Source organism: Xenopus tropicalis, chromosome 3 (assembly GCF_000004195.4).
Source record: "Xenopus tropicalis strain Nigerian chromosome 3, UCB_Xtro_10.0, whole genome shotgun sequence".
NCBI classification, from domain to species: Eukaryota; Metazoa; Chordata; class Amphibia; order Anura; family Pipidae; genus Xenopus; species Xenopus tropicalis.
In genome coordinates, this window is record NC_030679.2 from 136,064,000 (window position 1) to 136,084,999 (window position 21,000).

General features: G+C 43.1%; 1 protein-coding gene and 8 non-coding genes across 9 annotated transcripts; 5 read left to right on the forward strand and 4 right to left on the reverse strand.

Moving 5' to 3' along the window:
* Nucleotides 1–5,794: 5,794 nt before the first annotated feature.
* Nucleotides 5,795–11,796, reverse strand: fbxl12 (F-box and leucine-rich repeat protein 12). Its single transcript, XM_002933888.5, has 3 exons — nucleotides 11,262–11,796; nucleotides 7,982–8,054; nucleotides 5,795–6,719 (listed from the first exon to the last, which is right to left on the reverse strand). The coding sequence occupies exons 1-3, from the start codon at nucleotides 11,468–11,470 to the stop codon at nucleotides 5,949–5,951; spliced, it is 1,053 nt and encodes a 350-aa protein (XP_002933934.2). The 5' UTR covers nucleotides 11,471–11,796; the 3' UTR covers nucleotides 5,795–5,948.
* Nucleotides 7,616–7,708, forward strand: trnai-uau. The gene is given in 2 exon segments: nucleotides 7,616–7,653; nucleotides 7,673–7,708. It is a non-coding gene; the product is annotated as a tRNA-Ile (tRNA).
* A 1,136-nt stretch (nucleotides 11,797–12,932) lies between the features above and the next one.
* trnav-aac lies at nucleotides 12,933–13,005 on the forward strand. Its single transcript has one exon. It is a non-coding gene; the product is annotated as a tRNA-Val (tRNA).
* Nucleotides 13,006–15,838: 2,833 nt separating this feature from the next.
* Nucleotides 15,839–15,911, reverse strand: trnav-aac. The gene has a single exon. It is a non-coding gene; the product is annotated as a tRNA-Val (tRNA).
* A 2,714-nt stretch (nucleotides 15,912–18,625) lies between these two features.
* trnai-uau lies at nucleotides 18,626–18,718 on the reverse strand. The gene is given in 2 exon segments: nucleotides 18,626–18,661; nucleotides 18,681–18,718. It is a non-coding gene; the product is annotated as a tRNA-Ile (tRNA).
* A 229-nt stretch (nucleotides 18,719–18,947) lies between these two features.
* Nucleotides 18,948–19,019, forward strand: trnap-ugg. Its single transcript has one exon. It is a non-coding gene; the product is annotated as a tRNA-Pro (tRNA).
* Nucleotides 19,020–19,436: 417 nt separating this feature from the next.
* trnap-agg lies at nucleotides 19,437–19,508 on the forward strand. Its single transcript has one exon. It is a non-coding gene; the product is annotated as a tRNA-Pro (tRNA).
* A 311-nt stretch (nucleotides 19,509–19,819) lies between these two features.
* trnap-ugg lies at nucleotides 19,820–19,891 on the forward strand. Its single transcript has one exon. It is a non-coding gene; the product is annotated as a tRNA-Pro (tRNA).
* Nucleotides 19,892–20,648: 757 nt separating this feature from the next.
* Nucleotides 20,649–20,741, reverse strand: trnai-uau. Its single transcript is given in 2 exon segments — nucleotides 20,649–20,684; nucleotides 20,704–20,741. It is a non-coding gene; the product is annotated as a tRNA-Ile (tRNA).
* Between the last annotated feature and the right edge of the window lie 259 nt (nucleotides 20,742–21,000).

Genomic DNA, 21,000 nt, shown 5'->3' on the forward strand with positions numbered 1-21,000 from the left:
ACCCAATAGGGCTGTTCTGCCCCAATAAGGGGTAATTATATCTTAGTTGGGATCAAGTACAGGTACTGTTTTATTATTACAGAGAAAAGGGAATCATTTAACCATTAAATAAACCCAATAGGGCTGTTCTGCCCCAATAAGGGGTAATTATATCTTAGTTGGGATCAAGTACAGGTACTGTTTTATTATTACAGAGAAAAGGGAATCATTTAACCTATGGGAAGTCTGTGGGACTGTACTGCATGCACCCATATGAGTGGCAAAACAATCCTAGTGGGTTTATGTAATGTTCATATATTTTTCAGCGAGACGATGTATGGAGATCCCTTTTCCAGAAAAAAACACGTCTCAAGCATTCTGGATAATAGATTCCATAATTCTAATACAACTATCTAAACTGAACAAATGTACAGAATACATATAATGTTGTGTAATAGAATTCTGTCTTTTGTATATTTATCGCCTTTTCCTCCCAAAGGATCCTGGGCCCAGAGCGATTGCTCATAGCTTGGAGTGTGTGCAGGGAATATGATATGTTCTCAGCCTGTAAGAATGTAACACTTGGAACTTTCTGCTTTGCGTTCATACAGAGGTCAGTGACCCCATTGGATACAAGCAGGGATGCTGCAACTGAATTACAGTTTTGTTCATTTGTTTGAACAACTATAAACATAGAAGCTACAACCCAGAATACTAGCACATATTTCTTTTGTAAGGATTCCTTTATCTGGCTGCCGTTCCTCTAGCTTCTATAGGTGGCCATACACGGGCCCATTCGGGTCCTATAGATGCACAAGCTCATCTGCCCCTGTATGGGTACCCCGACGGGCCTACGAGACCAAGATCTGGCCAATTTTCGTGCAAGTTTGATTTTCTGTCGTATCGGGGACTGCATCAGAACGATGATGTGGCCCCTGGCCTGACGGCGCCTAGGCCCGCTGGTTTAATTAGCTCTACCGTGGCGCATATCGGGAGAAGATTGCAAAAGTAGCAGATCTTACTGTGTATGGCCATCATAACAGTCTGTATTCCTCTAACCTAACAGGGATAAAGAAAGGCTTTCTAGAAGGAAAGGTAAAAACTCAGTAAGCTTAATCAGAAAGGTCTATGTAAATACAGCCATGCTGCACTGAGTCCTCAAGTAATCAAAAGAAACACAGGATTTCTTGGCTCTTTTTTTGTAAACATGATGTGCCAGTGTCTGACTTCCTCTCTCAGAAACAGCTTTTCCCGGGCCAGAGTCTGCCCAGCTCTCTCCTCTCTCCTGCTCCCCCTCCCTTAGGAATATGTGATCTCAGCTATAACGGCTAGAGACTGCAGGAAGGAAGCTGCCTAAAATGGCAGCCGCTATCTTAAGCAACCAGACAAAGCTTCTAAAGCTATAGGGTTCTAGGTGACACTAATGCGGCAAATTTATTGGCAGTAAAATGCCAAAATGACTTTCCTTCTCCTTTAAATAATACTAGATCCTTTATTAGACTTCTTAGCTGCCAAGATTCTTCCCCACAAATTGCCCATTCCTCCCCCCTCCCAACCTGTATGGTTATGCCCATATGCAACCTAATATCTTACATCTTACTCCGATCTGCCAGGTTATGCCTTGACCCACCCTAAAGGTGTTGTTCCCCTTTAAATTAACTTTCAGTATGTTGTAGAGAGTGCTATTCTCAGGCAATTTGCTGTTGGTCTTCGTTTTTTATTATTTGTGGTTATTTAGTTTGCAATTTTAACAGCTATATGGTTGCTAGGGTCCAAATTACCCTAGAAACCAGGCAGCAGTTTGAATAAAAAAACTATCATATAAATAGTAGTGGGTCTGTAAAGAAAGATAAATAATTAAAAAGTGACAATAACAGTAAAATTGGAGTCTCACAGAGCAATCGTTTTTTTGGTTGCCGGGGTCAGTGACCCCCATTTAAAAGCTGCAAAGAGTCAGAAGAAGGCGACATTGATGGACAATGGTCTTTTTTCAACCCTATGTAACTTTGTAACTATGACAGTAAATTAAAAAAAGACTATTAAAAATAAATAATGAAGACCAATGGCAAAGTTGCTAAGAACTGGCCATTCTATAACATAATAAAAGTTAACGTAAAGATGAACAACCCCTAGTATTTAGTAAGCAACTGGCAGTAACCCTTCAGTTTGGTTCCAACCAATTCCCATATGTAATAAAAAAAGGCACTAACTTTGCCCAAGAGCAGTAACCCATAGCAACCAAAAAGATTTTTGCTTTAAAACAGGTGACCAGTAAATTCTGCTTGCTGATTGGTTGCTATGGGTTACTGCTCCTGGGCAAACTTAGTGCGTTTTATTAGATAACCCCACAAGTGTTTAGCTTGGCTGTGCTGGTCACTTATTGGACTATGCTGTTAGTTGGGAAGGCTGACCAAATACTAAGCTTAAATACTCTTTGGCCAGATGGAATAATTAAACATCTCATTTGTATTAATCTTAAAGGGGAAGTGTGCTAATGTTCATACCCTCCGCTAATGAATAACGGGACAGTAAATCACAGGATGTAACTTTCTGTTTGATGCTTTTATTGTGAATTCATTCCCAGGGCACTTAAAGCCCCAAATAGTTCTGGATACATTACAATTAAAGGACAAGTAAAGTATATATATACATTCATGCCATTCACAAAAGTTCAGTGCATAGAGCTGGTCTATACTCCTAAGTCTGTATTGCCTGTGTGCAAAGTAAAAATGAGGCCGCCCAAGCGAGAGGCTCCTATTTGTTCTATACATATGTGTATTAGGATTAAAGGAACAGTAACACCAAAAAAATGAAAGTGTTTTAAAGTCATTAAAATATACTGTACTGCTGCCCATTTGTTTCAGACTACTATAATAATAATAATAATAATATAAATAAGCTGCCATGTAGCCACGGGCGCAGCCATTCAGTCTGATGCCACCAGTCCTGTTTCCAGAAGAGTTGTCCGGGCCAAACTGCCTGCCCAGTTTTCTTAATCTGAAAGACCAGGCAGGACTTTCCTAAAATGCCACAGGCGATTGTCAAATCATCAATCCCCCCTGCCTCCGTGACATCACAGCTCCACCCATGTGACATCACTGCCCCACCCCGTGAAATCACCACTTGCCCCCCCCCCCCGCACGGCTTTTGGCAGGGGGAAAGGTGGCAACCCTATAAAGAAGGAAAGGCACAGGTCACAGTAGATAACAGATATGCTCTGTAGAAGACAATGGTGTTTTACAGAGCTTATCTATGACTATGTAACCTGTGCCATTTACATAGTTACATAGTAGTTCCCTACTGTTCCCAGGCTGAATGTAACACTAGCAGTAAAAGGTAAATCCTATATAAAAGACTTGGGTGACTGCATCCGTACAGCTTGCTGACAAATGTCAACATCAAGATTCAAAAGTCAATTTATGGCAAATTTTGGGTGGAAAAATCACATGACTAAAGTGCTCAACATGGCTGCACGATGCTTTGTTCATCCGGTAAAACCCAACATGCTGTGGTCACAGCAAACATGGCTGCCACCATTCATAGAAACCATCACAAATAAGCCAATAAATACCCCCCCCCCCGTGCAAAATAAGGTATTCCAATTCGTTTTGCAGAAGCTATAAAAAAATAATATGAACATATACCAGCCGGATACAGAGGGTACACTGTTCCTTTAAGCATGTTTGCTCTGCAAGTAACTTCATATTCCGTAGACAATGATATCTAAAGATTTGTGTTTTCTTCATTATTATTTTTTTTTTTTATTATTTCATATTTTATATTAATAGGATCTGCAGTTTATAACGATTAGCTGGATGCTGGGGACACCAACAAGCAAGCAGAGCTTTGAATAACAGAAGGGAAGGTTAATATAAAGATAAGTAATGGAATAAGCATTGCAATAAACTGTAGTCTCCATAGGAATCTGCTCTCTAGGCTCCTGGGTTACAGAGAGGCACGACAGAAAGGCAAATTATCCATAAAACAAAAAATGATCGTCTCCAAGTATCATTGTCTACATTATAGAAAAAAATCTAAAGGAACAGTAACTTCTAAAAATGAAAGTGTTTTAAAAGAATTGCAATATATTGTACTGTTGCCCTGTACTGGTACAACTGGGGTGTTTGCTACATAAACCCTACTATAGTTTATATAAATACCCTGCTGTGTAGCCCCGGGGGCAGCCATTCCTGCACTGGTACAGCTGGGGTGTTTGCTACAGAAACCCTACTATAGTTTATATAAATACCCTGCTGTGTAGCCCCGGGGCAGCCATTCCTGCACTGGTACAGCTGGGGTGTTTGCTACAGAAACCCTACTATAGCTTATATAAATACCCTGCTGTGTAGCCCCGGGGGCAGCCATTCCTGCACTGGTACAGCTGGGGTGTTTGCTACAGAAACCCTACTATAGTTTATATAAATACCCCGCTGTGTAGCCCCGGGGGCAGCCATTCCTACACTGGTACAGCTGGGGTGTTTGCTACAGAAACCCTACTATAGTTTATATAAATACCCCGCTGTGTAGCCCCGGGGCAGCCATTCCTGCACTGGTACAGCTGGGGTGTTTGCCTCAGAAACCCTACTATAGTTTATATAAATACCCCGCTGTGTAGCCCCCCGGGGGCAGCCATTCCTGCACTGGTACAGCTGGGGTGTTTGCTACAGAAACCCTACTATAGTTTATATAAATACCCCGCTGTGTAGCCCCGGGGGCAGCCATTCCTGCACTGGTACAGCTGGGGTGTTTGCTACAGAAACCCTACTATAGTTTATATAAATACCCTGCTGTGTAGCCCCGGGGGCAGCCGTTCCTGCACTGGTACAGCTGGGGTGTTTGCTATAGAAACCCTACTATAGTTTATATAAATACCCCGCTGTGTAGCCCCGGGGGCAGCCATTCCTGCACTGGTACAGCTGGGGTGTTTGCTACAGAAACCCTACTATAATTTATATAAATAAGCTGCTGTGTAGCCCCGGGGGCAGCCATTCCTGCACTGGTACAGCTGGGGTGTTTGCTACAGAAACCCTACTATAGTTTATATATATAGGCTGCTCTGTAGCCCCGGGGGCAGCCATTCAAGCACAGGACATGCAGTAGATAATAGATTAGCTGTAGTACTATGTGTATCTGTTATCTGCTATAGAACCTGTGCCTTTTCTTCTTTATCAGCTTGAATGGCTGCCCCCGGGGCTACACAGCATTGTGTTTATATAAACTATAGTAAAGTTTCTGAAGCAAATACAACAGTTTTACCACTGAAGGGCAGCAGTACATTATATTTTAATTACATTATAACACTTTCACTTTTTGGTGTTACTGTTCCTTTTAAGCTGGCCATACAGACACCGATAATATTGTACGAAACCTCGTTTCGTGCGATATTCGGTGCGTGTATGGCAAGTCGGTGAGTCGACCGGTATCGCATGAGGCTGCTGATATCGGTCGACTCGCCGATCGGCCAGGTCAAAAGATTTTGATTGGGCGCCATAGAAGGCGCCTGAGCAAAATCTGCCGTCAGGGCTGAATTGGCAGAAGGAGGTAGAAATCCTATTGTTTCTACCTCCTTATCTGCCGTTTCAGCCCTGAAGGTTAGTGGCGATGGTCGCACGAAAGATCACAGATCGCCACGTGTGTGGCCACCTTAAGATAAACTTGCCTTTTAAGCCAACAAATAATCCAATTATTTAAAAACCTAACTTGCTTTTATGACTTACAGAGTACAAAGTACTTAAACAGCACCATTCACTCTGCATAGGTGCAGCTCAAACGGTAACTGTGAAGCAAGCTAAGAAAGCATCTGAACCAATAGAGATGCAACATTTACAGCAATTTAATCAGGAGGTTTTGGTTCATGCTGAATTTTGGTGTATAAAGAAAGGCCATAGAGAGATGCTGCCAGCTGTCCATGGACAATGCAGAGTCCTCAGGATACAGATTCATGTATTAGGGTCACATGTGTTACCTTACTAGTTAGTAACCATGCAGTTTGGGAGGCTCTTCTTCAGTTCATCTATACCACGGCCCTCAAATGTCCCATTCAGATGGAGATAACTGAGGGCAGGCAATTTGCCACAAACAGCTATGATAGAATTTAAAGAGAGATGGGTGCTGTATTCTAGCCAAAGCTTTTCCAGAGTCTTCACGCTAGAGAGGCAGGCTAAGCCAGCGTCGCTCACAGAAGAGACGTCTGTGAGAGCCAATGTCTGCAGGTGCTTCAAGTGACACCCAATGAGGTGCAAGGTGATATCTGAAATATAGCAACCTTGAAGTTTTAAGTGCTCAAGGCCCTTCAAATGTGGGAGAGAGTCTGGAATTCCAGCATCTGTTACTCTATAAGTGCCACAGAGGGACAATGTCTTCAGAGCCGAGAGGCTGCATATGGTCTCCAGGTGGTGGTTGGAGAAGGAGGGCACACTATTTAGGAACAGATGCTCCAACTTCGGGAAAGTTCTGCCTTTGTTGGGGGGAGTTTTAAACCAATTCGCTGGGAGTTCACATTGGTTAAGCTGAAGGGTTTTCAGGGTAGAAGGGAAGTGGCAGTAGCTGAGGGAATGCAGGTTTGTCTGCTCCAAGTGCAGTGTCTCGAGGTTGTGAAAGCGGCTCTCTATTTCCTTGAGTACGGCCATGGTCAGGAACTCCTGCTTCTTCACGGACCGTAACGTCCCTCTGAGCTTCAGCGTTTGTAAACTCGGCACGAATTTGTGTCTTACAAGGTGCCACAGCGTCTTTGAGTCGAGCTGTTCAATAACAAGAATGGACAAAGCATTAGGGATAACAATGGCAGAAGGCTAGGGCAGTGGCACATGGGGCAATTGTGAGAGTTCTGACACCCCGGTGTCTTGTAGATCTGTGAAACTGCAGAATAAACATCAAATGGTTTGCATGGAAGTGGGTTGGCACACATGTGCGATCTATTTGAAAGGCCCTTGGGCAACTGACAGTAACGGCTTTCTCAGCGTTGTCAAAACAAAAACAAAACAAATGATCACCTGTTTCCTGTGCACATTTCTAGCTACAGTTGGTCCCAGTAAATGCAGTTGGGTTAACCTTAAAGGAGAAGGAAACGCTAAATCATGAGGGGGGTGCCAAATCCACCTTTATAGATTACATTTTTGGCTAACTATATTAAAAAACATTTTTTTTTTTATTTTGTACAGCCTGTCTATTAATAGCCAGAACACTACTTCCTCCATTACAGCTCTCTAACCTGTGATTTGCGGGGGGCATATGGGACATAACTGTTGCTTTTTAATCTGATTTGCATGCTAAGGATCAAAAGCAAACTAAACTCAATAGTTATGTCCCAGAGGTTAGAGAGCTGAAAGCAGGAAGTTGTGTTCTGGCTATTTTGTTAGACTTCCACCCGCTCCAACCTTTATAGATTACATTTCTACCTAACTAACATTTTTAAAATCATCTAGCAACATTTTTGTTTTAGCCCAGCCTGCCAGATTATTTTGCACTGAACAGTTCCTTTAAAAAGTGTCTGCAAAACCTTAACAAGAGCCTCAGAAACAAATCTATAAACAGGGCAAAATACTGGTACTGAAAGAGAAAAAGTGGACTAGTGCTGCTATAAATGCCCATATTTGGCCAAGTATAACTAATTGCCCTAAATCACAGGACCTCAGGTGCTCCAGTGGCGCAATCGGTTAGCGCGCGGTACTTATAAGACAGTAACTGATAAGCTATGCCGAGGTTGTGAGTTCGAGCCTCACCTGGAGCACAAGTGTTTTACAGGCTCCAAGCTCACTTGCCTCCACCCCCTTACCTTCCCCCAAGAAAAAACAGCCAGGATTCAAATAATTCCCTGGCCAATAACAGGCATTTACAGCAGCCAAATTCGAATCATTCCTATGGGTGTTACATTCAGTCAGTCCAGAAACGTAAAGCATCCAGCACTCCCTGTGCTCAGACTGGGGCTTTCAAGTACCAGGCCATAACATTTGCTACCCATCATTTCCTAAAAGTCTGATTTGTAGAGAAAGACAACGCTGACCTTGTAGGGTGTTAGGTTAATGTGCCTCCACAGTGTCTTATCCATGACCAACGTTCTCCATCTTTTGCAAACACTAAAATGAAAAAAAATATATATAAATAATCTATATAAATAATATTATTATAATATAATAATAAAGTTTATCATGGTGTGTATAAAGCACTTGTTATCTGGCATACTTTTAAAGCTATTACACATTGAGTTTTTTCCCGATGGCCAGACAGAAGTAGAAGACATTATTTCAATAGATTATACTTCAAACATTAGAACTGCTGTAAGTTTATTACAATTTTAATGTTAGCAAAGGGGGAGGCATTCTCGGAGATCTGATGCCCATGGTAGCACAGATTTGACCATGGGTGAGAAATCTTACTGTGTGCCATTGCCCTAAGGGCGGCAATACAAGGAGCAACTAGGCTAGTTACTAATAATCAAAAAGGGGGAGGCAATCACTATGTGCATGGGTAGGTACACAAAAGTAAGTGGCCAACATTTTTGTCACCAGGATCCATACATAGTAATTAAAAGGAAAAATGTAAGTAAGGCTGATTTAACATGGAGCGGTTAAGATGATTGATAGATCTCGCCATGATTTTCTGAGCTCGCGTGAAATTGCCTGCAGGAGGAAACTTTGCACAACTACAAAATACTGAAGCGATGCAAAGGGATTCCTATTGTTGCCGGTGGAAAGGGATTTCAGTGTGGTTAGTTGCCCGCAATAGCAGATATCTATCGAAGGCTAAACCTAACCTGTGGTATACCAGACTGAGTCAGAGGGTTAGGTCTGGACTGGGCTTCAAAATAGGCCTTGGCATTCCAAGTACACAGAGGCCCAAACAGCCCCCCCCCCAGCAGCCCAATAAATAGTGAGTGTCTATGGCATCGTACAGCAGCCCCTCTGGCATTTGCCTGAACCCACAGATTGCCAGTCCGGGCCTGATTTTCAGTACACAGAGGCCCAAACAGCCCCCCATAGGCCCAATAAATAGTGAGTTGTCTATGGCATCTTACAGCAGCCCCTCTGGCATTTGCCTGAACCCACAGATTGCCAGTCCAGGCCTGATTTTCAGTACACAGAGGCCCAAACAGCCCCCCCATAGGCCCAATAAATAGTAACTGTCTATGGCATCTTACAGCAGCCCCTCTGGCATTTGCCAGAACCTGCAGTTTGCCAGTCCGGGCCTACTGAGACCCACTAGAAATAGGTGACGAACCCTGCTTGAATGTACAAAAAATAGTTTAATACCCCTAAAAGCAGATGAACGTTGCCTTTGCACTCTTTTAATGAAGAAGATTTTAACTCCGTAATAGATTTTGGCAGCTTCTTTCATAAACAGTGATGGAGAGGGTAAGGAGAACAATAAGCCGTATCATTCTGCATCTCCTGGCAAGATCTCTAAAGGCTTCGCTTATGTTAAGTCTGAACTACAGAACACAGGGGACAAGCTCCTCAGGTCTCTCTGAGATACGCCACCGGAACATGTTCAAAGCACAGTATTGTTATTATAAACACAGTCCTGTGGAAAATACTTCAACATCCTACCTTGCAGGTCTGAATAATACCCAAGCTGGTGGGGTGGGGTGGAGGCCAAGAGGACACCCACCAGATGTGCCCTGTAAACACACCACAGCCAAGCGCCTATACAAAGAGCTTTGCCATTGGACACGCTACATGGTGCAAAATGTGCATGTTCTTTGCACTTCATACCCTACCCAGAATTTAATAAATACCCCCATTATATGTGTTTAGCCCCACTTGTACTCCCTTAGCTGTTGCTAAAGTACAACTCCCAGTAACTGCTGGTTTTGGGAGTGACTGGAGTCTGTTGAGGAGCCATAGACTGGCTAGTTCTAATTTGCCTTAAGGTGGCCATACACGGGCCGATTCTAGCTGCCGATATTGGTCCCTTAGACCGATTTGGCAGCTTATCAGCCCGTGTATGGGCACGAACGACGGGCCTGCCCAAACGTCATCTGGCCTGAAATCGGGCAGGTTTGAAAATCAGTTCGTTGATGAGGTCCCCGAACCGACGGACACCTATACCTGTCATTCTAATTCGTTTGTTTGGCCCCAGGGTCACCAAGTTTGTGGATCTTCTCTGGATATCCTCACCTACGGGTGGGCGATATCGGGCTAATTCAGTCAAATTGAATTAGAATAGGCGTCCGTCGGTTCAGGGATCTTAGCGTGTACGGCCACCTTTAGAGGGTTGGACTGGGGTGGGAAGGGCCCACCGGTGCTGCCACTCAATGGGCACTCACACCCCCCCTGGGGTGCCTGTCACCCACCCAACACCACTGAGTGCATGTACTTTAAACTTCTCTTCAGCGCATCTGGGGAGGGAGATCAGCGGGGAGTGAGAGCAGGGATTGGGATCGGGTCGGCAGGGCCCTTAAGGAACAGTAACACCAAAAAATGAAAGAGCTTTAAAGTAATAAAAATATAATGCACTGTTGCCCTGCACTGGTAAAACTGGTGTGTTTGCTACAGTAACACTACTATAATTTATATAATAAGCTGCTGTGTAGCCCTGGGGGCAGCCATTCAAGCTGGAAAAAAGGAGAAAAGGCACAGGTTACATAGCAGATAACAGATAAGCTCTGTAGGATACAATAGTGTTTTATCTGTTATCTGCTATGTGCCTGTGCCTTTTCGTCTTTGAATGGCTGCCCCCATGGCTACACAGCAGCTTATTTATATAAATTATAGTAGACTTTCTGAAGTAAACACACATCTTTTACCAGTGCAGCGCAGCAGCACATTATATTTTAGTTACTTTTATACACTTTAATTTTTTGGGAGCCCCGGGTGTTTTCCCGGTTGTAGAGTGTAAGCTCTTTTGGGCAGGGCTCTCTTCCCCTCTTGTATCGGTTACTGATTGCTTTATATGTTACTCTGTATGTCCAATGTATGAAACCCACTTATTGTTCAGCGCTGCGGGATATGTTGGCGCTGGTACCAGTAAATATGATGCCTGATGCCAATGTTATTAATATATCCTAAATATATAAAAATATATGAAGACAAGTATATTTTTTTTTCATCAGAAAAGGTGGAAACCCTAGTCCCCATCACTCAAGGGGTGCCATGCTTCTTTATGCGGCAGGATCTGTACATTAATGTCTGCCGAGCGATAAACAATGAGAAATAAAATGACAATAACAAATATGGATGATTTTATATTACAATAAAGGTATAAGTAAGGGGCAATGCTACCACTGCCTCAGCTATTAGTGCGTCCCCCGATCATTAAACGCCTCCTAAATCCCCTCCCCTTACCGTCCGGAGCGAACAAGGTCCCTGATAGACAGGAAACTCAGCACTTCCAGCAGGACGCTGTCTGGGAGCCATGACAGGGCCAGTGTCCCAGAGACGGAAGAGTTTTCCGCCGCAGACGGGAGCGCAGACATGCTAGTCTCCATGGACACGGCGCACTTCCGCATTAATGTCAAAACAGGCCCGCAAGCTTCAAGGTCCGCCGCCACCATAGAGTTGGCCCAAGAGCAAGAACCCTCTGTATCGCTGACACCATCGAGTCTTTCAATGTTAGAATAGGCCAGTGGTACCAGTGTTTGCAACGAACTGCATTGTGGGATAGAAACAGAACAACTGCCGCTTTCTGTAAAGCTTGAGCAATGACAGCGCCGTTACTTAACCGTCCGCAGTCAACCGGGTATATAGTTTTCTGTATAATGAAATAGCTGCTTGTGGGTTAACAAATGCCGCCGGGAAATTGTATTATACAAGCTGCTCGGTGAATATGCTTTGGTATGTTTTTGGCTTGCGTTACAGACCTGAGGTTGGAAGTACGGAAGAGCACTAGGGCCAACAAAAGAAAAGAAAAAAAAATGGTGGTGAATTATGACTTTTAGACTCATAATTATAACTTTAAAAAGTCAAAGTTATGAGTTTTAACAGCAGGTTTTGTAGAAACAGGAAAAAAATCTGACTCTAGGGGGCTGATTTACTAATCCACGAATCCGAATGAGAAAAATTCGGATTGGAAAACGAACATTTTGCGACTTGTTCGTGTTTGTTGCAATTTTGTCGTCGCCGTTACGACTTTCCCGTAAATTGTAACCGGTGAGACTTGCGCGAATTGTCGCGACTTTTTCATAGCCATAACAAATTTCGTGAATTATCGCGACTTTTTCATTGCCATTGTAACTTTCGGGAATTGTCGCGACTTTTTCATAGCCATAACAAATTTCGTGAATTGTTGCGACTTTTTCATTGCCATTATGCCTTTGGAGAATTGTCGCGACTTTTTCATTGCCATTGTAACTTTCGTGAATTGTCGCGACTTTTTCATAGCCATTACGACTTTCGCGAATTGTCGCAACTTTCGTATTGAGAGATCGAAAAAGTCGCAAAGGACCGATCATTACGAAAAAAACGCGGACGCTTTTCGGACATTCGTGGATTAGTAAATGTGCCCCTAAAAGTCATAATTATGAGATTAAAAGTCATAACTTCGACTTTTTAAAGTCATAATTCACCAGAATTTTATTTATTTATTTATTTTTTTGGTGGCCCCGTTGCTAGTGATGAGCGAATTGGTCTTGTTTTGCTTTGCATTAAAATTTGTGAAATGGCAGGTAATTTTGTGAAACGACGAAAAATTCACGAAACGCATTTGTCGCGCAATTTTTGTTTGTCGCCTGCACTTTTTTGACGCAACTGCACCCAAATTTTGACGCAACCTCGTCCTTTCGACGTGACCGCAGCTTTTTTTATGCGCCCGCGGCCAATTTGATGCGCGACAACAAAACATTTACGCACAACAAATTTTTCCATGGTGAATTTTCATTGAACTTTCATTAAACAATTTGCCAATGGCGAAAAAATATGCTCATCACTACCCAGTGCTCTTCTGTATGGAAGAAACTATTTTATATACATTTTGATTTAAATATGTGCAAGTTTAACACAAAATCACCCTAGCAGGAAGTTTCTGTAGTGTAGTGGTTATCACGTTCGCCTAACACGCGAAAGGTCCCCGGTTCGAGACCGGGCAGAAACACGTTTTTAAAGGTGGACAATATAGGGGGTCATTTATATAGTTTGCACATATATACTTTAGCAAGTGTTGGCGCATGTTTTCCCCTAAACGCTTACATTTTGCCCACCTTTGCTTTTTTTGTGAATCGCAGTGAAATGCGAATTGTGCACAAACATTCACAAAGAGGTGTGCGATTTGCATGAGTATGTGTGTGTTTATTAAGCACGAATATTGCAGCAAATTTCTCTTTGCCAATATAAAGCCGCAATTTGCAAGATCAAAATATTTTTCCCGCCATTAAGTCGTGGCGTAAGTCGGACGCAGAGTGTGCGCATAAATATTCTCAATTTGCGAATATGCCATATTTATAAAGCTTTGAGGACATTCGCACTGCGAAGATAACATTCGCAATTATGTATGCACATTAAATGCACCAGTCTTGTCCAGCTTTATAAATATACATATATATATATATACAGGTATAGGACCCATTATCCAGAATGCTGGGGACCAAGGGTATTCCGGATAAGGGGTCTTTCCGTAATTTGGATCTCCATACCTAAAGTCTACTAAAAAATCAATAAAACATTAATCAAACCCAATAGAATTGTTGTGCATCCAACAAGGATTATATATATCTTAGTTGGGATCAAGTACAGGTACTGTTTTATTATTACAGAGAAAAGGGAATCATTTAACCATTAAATAAACCCAATAGGGCTGTTCTGCCCCCAATAAGGGGTAATTATATCTTAGTTGGGATCAAGTACAGGTACTGTTTTATTATTACAGAGAAAAGGGAATCATTTAACCATTAAATAAACCCAATAGGGCTGTTCTGCCCCCAATAAGGGGTAATTATATCTTAGTTGGGATCAAGTACAGGTACTGTTTTATTATTACAGAGAAAAGGGAATCATTTAACCATTAAATAAACCCAATAGGGCTGTTCTGCCCCCAATAAGGGGTAATTATATCTTAGTTGGGATCAAGTACAGGTACTGTTTTATTATTACAGAGAAAAGGGAATCATTTAACCATTAAATAAACCCAATAGGGCTGTTCTGCCCCAATAAGGGGTAATTATATCTTAGTTGGGATCAAGTACAGGTACTGTTTTATTATTACAGAGAAAAGGGAATCATTTAACCATTAAATAAACCCAATAGGGCTGTTCTGCCCCCAATAAGGGGTAATTATATCTTAGTTGGGATCAAGTACAGGTACTGTTTTATTATTACAGAGAAAAGGGAATCATTTAACCATTAAATAAACCCAATAGGGCTGTTCTGCCCCAATAAGGGGTAATTATATCTTAGTTGGGATCAATTACAGGTACTGTTTTATTATTACAGAGAAAAGGGAATCATTTAACCATTAAATAAACCCAATAGGGCTGTTCTGCCCCCAATAAGGGGTGATTATATCTTAGTTGGGATCAAGTACAGGTACTGTTTTATTATTACAGAGAAAAGGGAATCATTTAACCATTAAATAAACCCAATAGGGCTGTTCTGCCCCAATAAGGGGTAATTATATCTTAGTTGGGATCAATTACAGGTACTGTTTTATTATTACAGAGAAAAGGGAATCATTTAACCATGAAATAAACCCAATAGGGCTGTTCTGCCCCAATAAGGGGTAATTATATCTTAGTTGGGATCAAGTACAGGTACTGTTTTATTATTACAGAGAAAAGGGAATCATTTAACCATTAAATAAACCCAATATGGCTGTTCTGTCCCCAATAAGGGGTAATTATATCTTAGTTGGAATCAAGTACAGGTACTGTTTTATTATTACAGAGAAAAAGGAAATCACTTTTAAAATTCTGAATTATTTAATAAAATGGAGTCTATGAGAGATGGGCTTTCCGTAATTCGGAGCTTTCTGGATAACGGGTTTACGGATAAGGGATCCCATACCTGTATATGTATATATATATGTATAACACAGCCGGGAAAATATGTTCCCTGTGCGAATAATTCTGAGCTGGCAAATTTTATAAATGACCCTCACTGTGTAAAAAAAACAATATTGTGCCAGTGAGTTGTACTTGTATAGCTATAGAATAAGGTACTATAAAAAAGTAGTGTTTCAGCCTAATTTATTGAAAAAAATCCCCCCAAAAACCCACTAGTCCCACTATGTCCTGATCTGAAAAAGGAGGGGACTGTCCTATATCAGACTTGAAAAAAAAGCACAGGAGTTTGTTTGCTGGGTTGTCATTGGTCAGTTACTGATAAGAGCAAGTCAGGCACAGATAAGAAAGTAAAAAATAAGTGAAACGCGCCCACGTCTCATTCAGGCTGCAGTCACTGAGGCATTCAGAGCTCCAGTTAGCTGTGTTTTAACGGTTGTAACTGCTTTGCCTGAAATATCTAGAACAACACCTGCTATAGTGCTTCCCTATGTTAGGGCTATATATATACACAGAGGTAAGATTTGGAATTTACAGCCCATTTAAATGTCCCATTCACATGCCAAGCGACTGTATCGTCACATCCATATTAAATAAAGCACAGCTGCCTGGAGATGTTAAGGTGAGAAGGGCTGTTGAGGTGCAGGTTGAAGCTTGGGGGCCACAGCTGTCTGACGTTATTATTATTGTTATTATTAACACGCATTGATAAAGTGCCAATATATTCTGCAACCCTGTACAATAAATAGGTGGTCTCCACTGTGTCTGTCATTAAATGCTTGGGAGCCACCACTGTGTTTGTTTGGCCACAGACACCCCAACAGCACTTATCCCCTAGAAATGTGGTGATATGTAATTACAAAGCTGACACGGTGTAAGCTGTATGAGCCCCATAAAGTTATATGGATTGGAGAGAGACTTAAAAAGCATATGTGTTTCTGCCCGGTCTCGAACCGGGGACCTTTCGCGTGTTAGGCGAACGTGATAACCACTACACTACAGAAACTGCCATGTTGTGGAGGTTTGGGTAAAGCTTACACATAATTACATATATATGAGATGCTTTCTGTTTTTAATTTATTTGTAATGTTCTTCCATGGACAGCTGTCTGAAATGCTTGGGGCCACCACTGCATCTGTCATGAAATGCTTAGGGCCACCACTGCATCTGTCATGAAATGCTTAGGGCCACCACTGTGTCTGTCATGAAATGCTTAGGGCCACCACTGCATCTGTCATGAAATGCTTAGGGCCACCACTGCATCTGTCATGAAATGCTTAGGGCCACCGCTGTGTCTGTCATGAAATGCTAAGGGCCACCACTGCATCTGTCATGAAATGCTTAGGGCCACCACTGCATCTGTCATGAAATGCTTAGGGCCACCACTGCATCTGTCATGAAATGCTTAGGGCCACCACTGCATCTGTCATGAAATGCTTAGGGCCACCACTGTGTCTGTCATGAAATGCTTAGCGCCAACACTGCATCTGTCATGAAATGCTTAGGGCCACCACTGCATCTGTCTTGAAATGCTTAGGGCCACCACTGCATCTGTCATGAAATGCTTAGGGCCACCACTGTGTCTGTCATGAAATGCTTAGGGCCACCACTGCATCTGTCATGAAATGCTTAGGGCCACCACTGTGTCTGTCATGAAATGCTTAGGGCCACCACTGCATCTGTCATGAAATGCTTAGGGCCACCACTGCATCTGTCATGAAATGCTTAGGGGCCACCACTGTGTCTGTCATGAAATGCTTAGGGCCACCACTTTGTCTGTCATGAAATGCTTAGGGGCCACCACTGTGTCTGTCATGAAATGCTTAGGGGCCACCACTGTGTCTGTCATGAAATGCTTAGGGCCACCACTGCATCTGTCATGAAATGCTTAGGGGCCACCACTGTGTCTGTCATGAAATGCTTAGGGGCCACCACTGTGTCTGTCATGAAATGCTTAGGGCCACCACTGCATCTGTCATGAAATGCTTAGGGGCCACCACTGTGTCTGTCATGAAATGCTTAGGGGCCACCACTTTGTCTGTCATGAAATGCTTAGGGGCCACCACTGCGGTTTGGTGGAAGAGACGCCAATGCTCCCAAATTACAGGGTTCAGTTTCCCACCTTCTGTCTCCTTACCTGTTACCTGCTGCTCATACTTTTCTTTACTTAACAACCAATTTGAGTCCAGTCCCTCAAAACCTTCACGTTATTGTAAAGTTAGTGGGCACCAAATGATCGTATATCTTTTATACAATATCAGTCAGAAAATCAGGCAGGTTTAAAAATGTGAAATTTGCCCATTGTCCAACTGTTTGCAGCACCGAGCAGGCAGCTACCACTGTTACTCCTTGCTTTAACCAGATGATGTCGCTTGAAATGGTCATTTTCATTGATAGACAAATTGTACTTTCAAATGATTGTTTCACGATAAGCTCGGGCGTACCATTATGAAAAGATATTTTAAAAATCTCCACACATATGACCAGCTTTAGTCAATGTTTTTGTTCATTTTTCCACTGCTTTTATTTGTGTTACAAGCGGTGGAATGGAGAGCACAAAGCTGGCCATACACAGACTTGGCCAGTGAATGGCTAGATCACTATAGGCTACGCCAGTTTTTATTCGGCAGTGGCAGGACCAGCATGCTTTAGAAGCCGCTCCTGACTCTGGTAGCCCATCTCTGACATACCCCAATTTGTAATAAAATGTGCTAAGTTTGCCCAGATGCAGTACCACCCATGTTTGCTTTTAAATGGTGACCAATAAATATTTCCTTCTGATTGGCTGCTATAGGTGATTAGACAATAGCAGACTTTGCACCTGAAGGCTTTCCCCATAAGTATTTACAAAACACTTGGGACTCTCGATCCAGTGGAACCACCTATCCTTTATTCTTACCAGGCCATATTTCTACATTCTGGTATACTGATGTTATTGGTCACTAACAGCCCATACAAGTCCCTAGAAATGTCTACCCCATAATGGCAAACTATGTAATTCAACATATTTTATTGTACAGGCAATTCCAGCTGAGTGGACATGTGATAAAATGCTCCATATTTATCTCCATTCCTCTTTATGGTGATCCACAGGTGCACTTTGCTCAAAAATCCTGTCTACCTCATTTTGGTTAGAGATGCAATTACTTTGAGAATGAATGGGGTCAGTTTGGAGAGTTTTGTCAACCATCTGCCATTAACCTAAAGTCCAACCTAGTAATGGTTTCTTCATTCCTTTGCTGTACTGTAATTAAATATAGTTTAAAGGGAACATTCATCCTTAGACAATAGTCCGACTTTGAACAGTCCCTGCTCTCACTTTGGAAGGGATTGCCGATACCAACTTGCATTCTGCCCAAACAGGAAGTTGACACTTTCATCTAATCGGATCAGTTAAACGCAAAAGAAGCAGGAGAGGGTTGGCATGCACAGAACCAGTTCAGTGTCTACTTCTACTTTGGGCATGATGTTGGTGTCAGTGATCCCTTCCAATGAGAGAGCAGAGGAGAGAGAGTTGTAGCAGCGCTGATCTTGGTCTATAGCTTCAAAATGAAATTTTATGTTTGTTTTTGTGAACAATTGTACATGGTTACTAGCAATACACTAGCTGCTTGTGCAACAGAGATAAAAAATCATTCTCACTAGCATAAAAGTGAAATGTTCAGACAGAGAAATTATGATTAAAATAATAAGTCAGTGCAGGTGTGACACCAAAAGATGTGCTCCAGGTGAGGCTTGAACTCACAACCTCGGCATTGCTCATCAGTTACTGTCATATAAGTACCGCGCGCTAACCGATTGCGCCACTGGAGCACCTGAGGTCCTGTGTTTTAGGGCAATTAGTTATACTTGCCTAAATATGGGCATTTATAGCTGCACTAGTCCACTTTTTCTCTTTCAGTTCCAGTACCGATTGCGGCACTGGAGCCCTGGAGCCTGCCCCGTCTTTAGGGGCCAGAACATTGTTTGATGGGCAGCATGGCACAAATGTAGCTTTGGTAAAGCACCCAGGCCCAGAGCCAGACAGCATGCCCCCAGCGCTGGCTCGTTGGTCTAGGGGTATGATTCTCGCTTTGGGTGCGAGAGGTCCCGGGTTCAAATCCCGGACGAGCCCGGGCTTTTATAATGAGACGGAAATCGCAGAGCGGCGTCGGCCTTCCGCCTAACCAGGCTGTGGATGTGTTGCCGAGGGCATGGTCAACAGAGGCAAGGACTAGGGCATCTTATATGACTTGGCCTTGCCTTCCTTGGTGGAGTCCTTTGAAATCCTCATGAAAGTAAAGCTGCGCCAGAAGATCTCTGGGTATCCGTACAGAGCCAAAAGCCCCTCCTTTGGAGGTAGCTGAACAGGCGCTTGGCGTGTTTGGAGAGCAGCGCGTCATCGGAGAGAAATGGCCAAGCTATTAGGGACCTGCGTGAGACCCATAACGGCATGCTAGGGAAAGCAGACTTTTTGAGAATAAGGCCCGAAGGCCATTTCAGCCGTTAGCGACAAATGCCAGAGCGACATGGGGTCACGAAGTCCACAGCTGGCTCGTTGGTCTAGGGGTATGATTCTCGCTTAGGGTGCGAGAGGTCCCGGGTTCAAATCCCGGACGAGCCCTGGCTTTTGTAACCATAGCTGTCACAGCCTCAGGGCCATGAGTTCACAGACATAGGGCAGGACCCAAAGAGCAAACGGTTGGTATAACAGGATGAGTCATTTATTGCAGGATGGCAAGTAATATCCACATGTTTCCATAAGCAGGTAAATGGTAGCGAGCCTGCGCTCTTGGGCAAACAGTCCTTCCGTAGGGAAAAGGGGAAATCCACACACAGTTGGAGGGCCAGGACATTGTTTGATGTGCAGCATGGCACAAATGTAGCTTTGGTAAAGCAGCTGGGCCCAGAGCCAGGCAGTGGATCCCCAGCACAGGCTCGTTGGTCTAGGGGTATGATTCTCGCTTTGGGTGCGAGAGGTCCCGGGTTCAAATCCCGGACGAGCCCTGTCTTTTGCAACCATAGCACCACGCGGTTCCGGCTTGTACGTGGAGGCCATCTGCTGGCAGCTGGGAAGCCATAGCAGTCGCGTCAGTTTTTCCTCCGGTACGGTTAGAGTGTCAACAGTCGCCCTGAGGCCGCTTTTGCCCAGCGCTTTCTCAAAACTGCCCTGCAAAGAGGTCTTTGTCATCCCCAAGGCGGCGCAGGGTTTCCATGCTCTTTAGAGTGTTGGAACTCTTGCGGGGTTAATGCCCAGAACTGAGACTTTGCCCCATTCAGTTCTTTCAGCGAGTGAAGAAAAGTTTTAACTGGTCACCCTCGCCCTAGAGTCACGTGAATATAGATGCACACACGCATAAACACCTCTCTAAGCATATAGGACATGTAGGCTTCATGACTTGCTGACTTTTGAAGCTCTGGTTTTTCAGCCAACATGTGAGCAACTTCTTTCATTTCTGTACTTGATTTGCAGGAAAAGGTGATGTACCGTGTTAGCCAGTCAAAAATGTTTACAGGGTAACCCTTTTGAAATAAAAAATAACAAAAGTGGTATAAAGGTGATACCTTTATTGGCTAACTAAGATAACCATAGCAAGCTTTCAGAACATTTTAGTTCCTTTTTCAAGCTGATTTGAAGCTGTACTTGATTTGAAACTCTGTATTTGGTGATGGGGTGGGGCGTAACCTCCTTTCTTACAGGAAAGCACCTAGACGGCTGACCACGCATATGGCGAAAGTAACCCTAATGTAAAAGAGCCAGCTGTGCTCCAGGTGAGGCTTGAACTCACAACCTCGGCATTGCCCAACAGTTACTGCCATATAAGTACCGCGCGCTAACCGATTGCGCCACTGGAGCAGCTGGAAGCCCAAGTTTTTTTGTGTTTTCTTCACAGATAGAAGATAATATAAAAAACACAAATACAAGGGTATTGTAGAAATGATACCTATATTGGCTAACAATAAAAATTCATTGCAAGCTTTCAGAGCTCTTAAGCCCCTTCTTCAGGCAAAATACAATGTCTCAGGATTCTTAAAGGTGATGGACTTCTGGCATTTCATTGTCTGTATTTAAGATGGAATTCTGCCTGCAGAGTAACGCAATGGCAGGTCGCTAG

Bases quoted from the DNA above. Each gene is read 5' to 3' on its own strand.
- fbxl12 (XM_002933888.5), bottom strand. From the start codon at position 11,470: ATGGTGGCGGCGGACCTTGAAGCTTGCGGGCCTGTTTTGACATTAATG. The intron at 8,055-11,261 runs GTAAGGGGAGGG...TTTTCATTTTAG, and splicing joins GACCTTGTTCGCTCCGGACG to TGTTTGCAAAAGATGGAGAA. The intron at 6,720-7,981 runs GTCAGCGTTGTC...GTTATTGAACAG, and splicing joins TTAACCTAACACCCTACAAG to CTCGACTCAAAGACGCTGTG.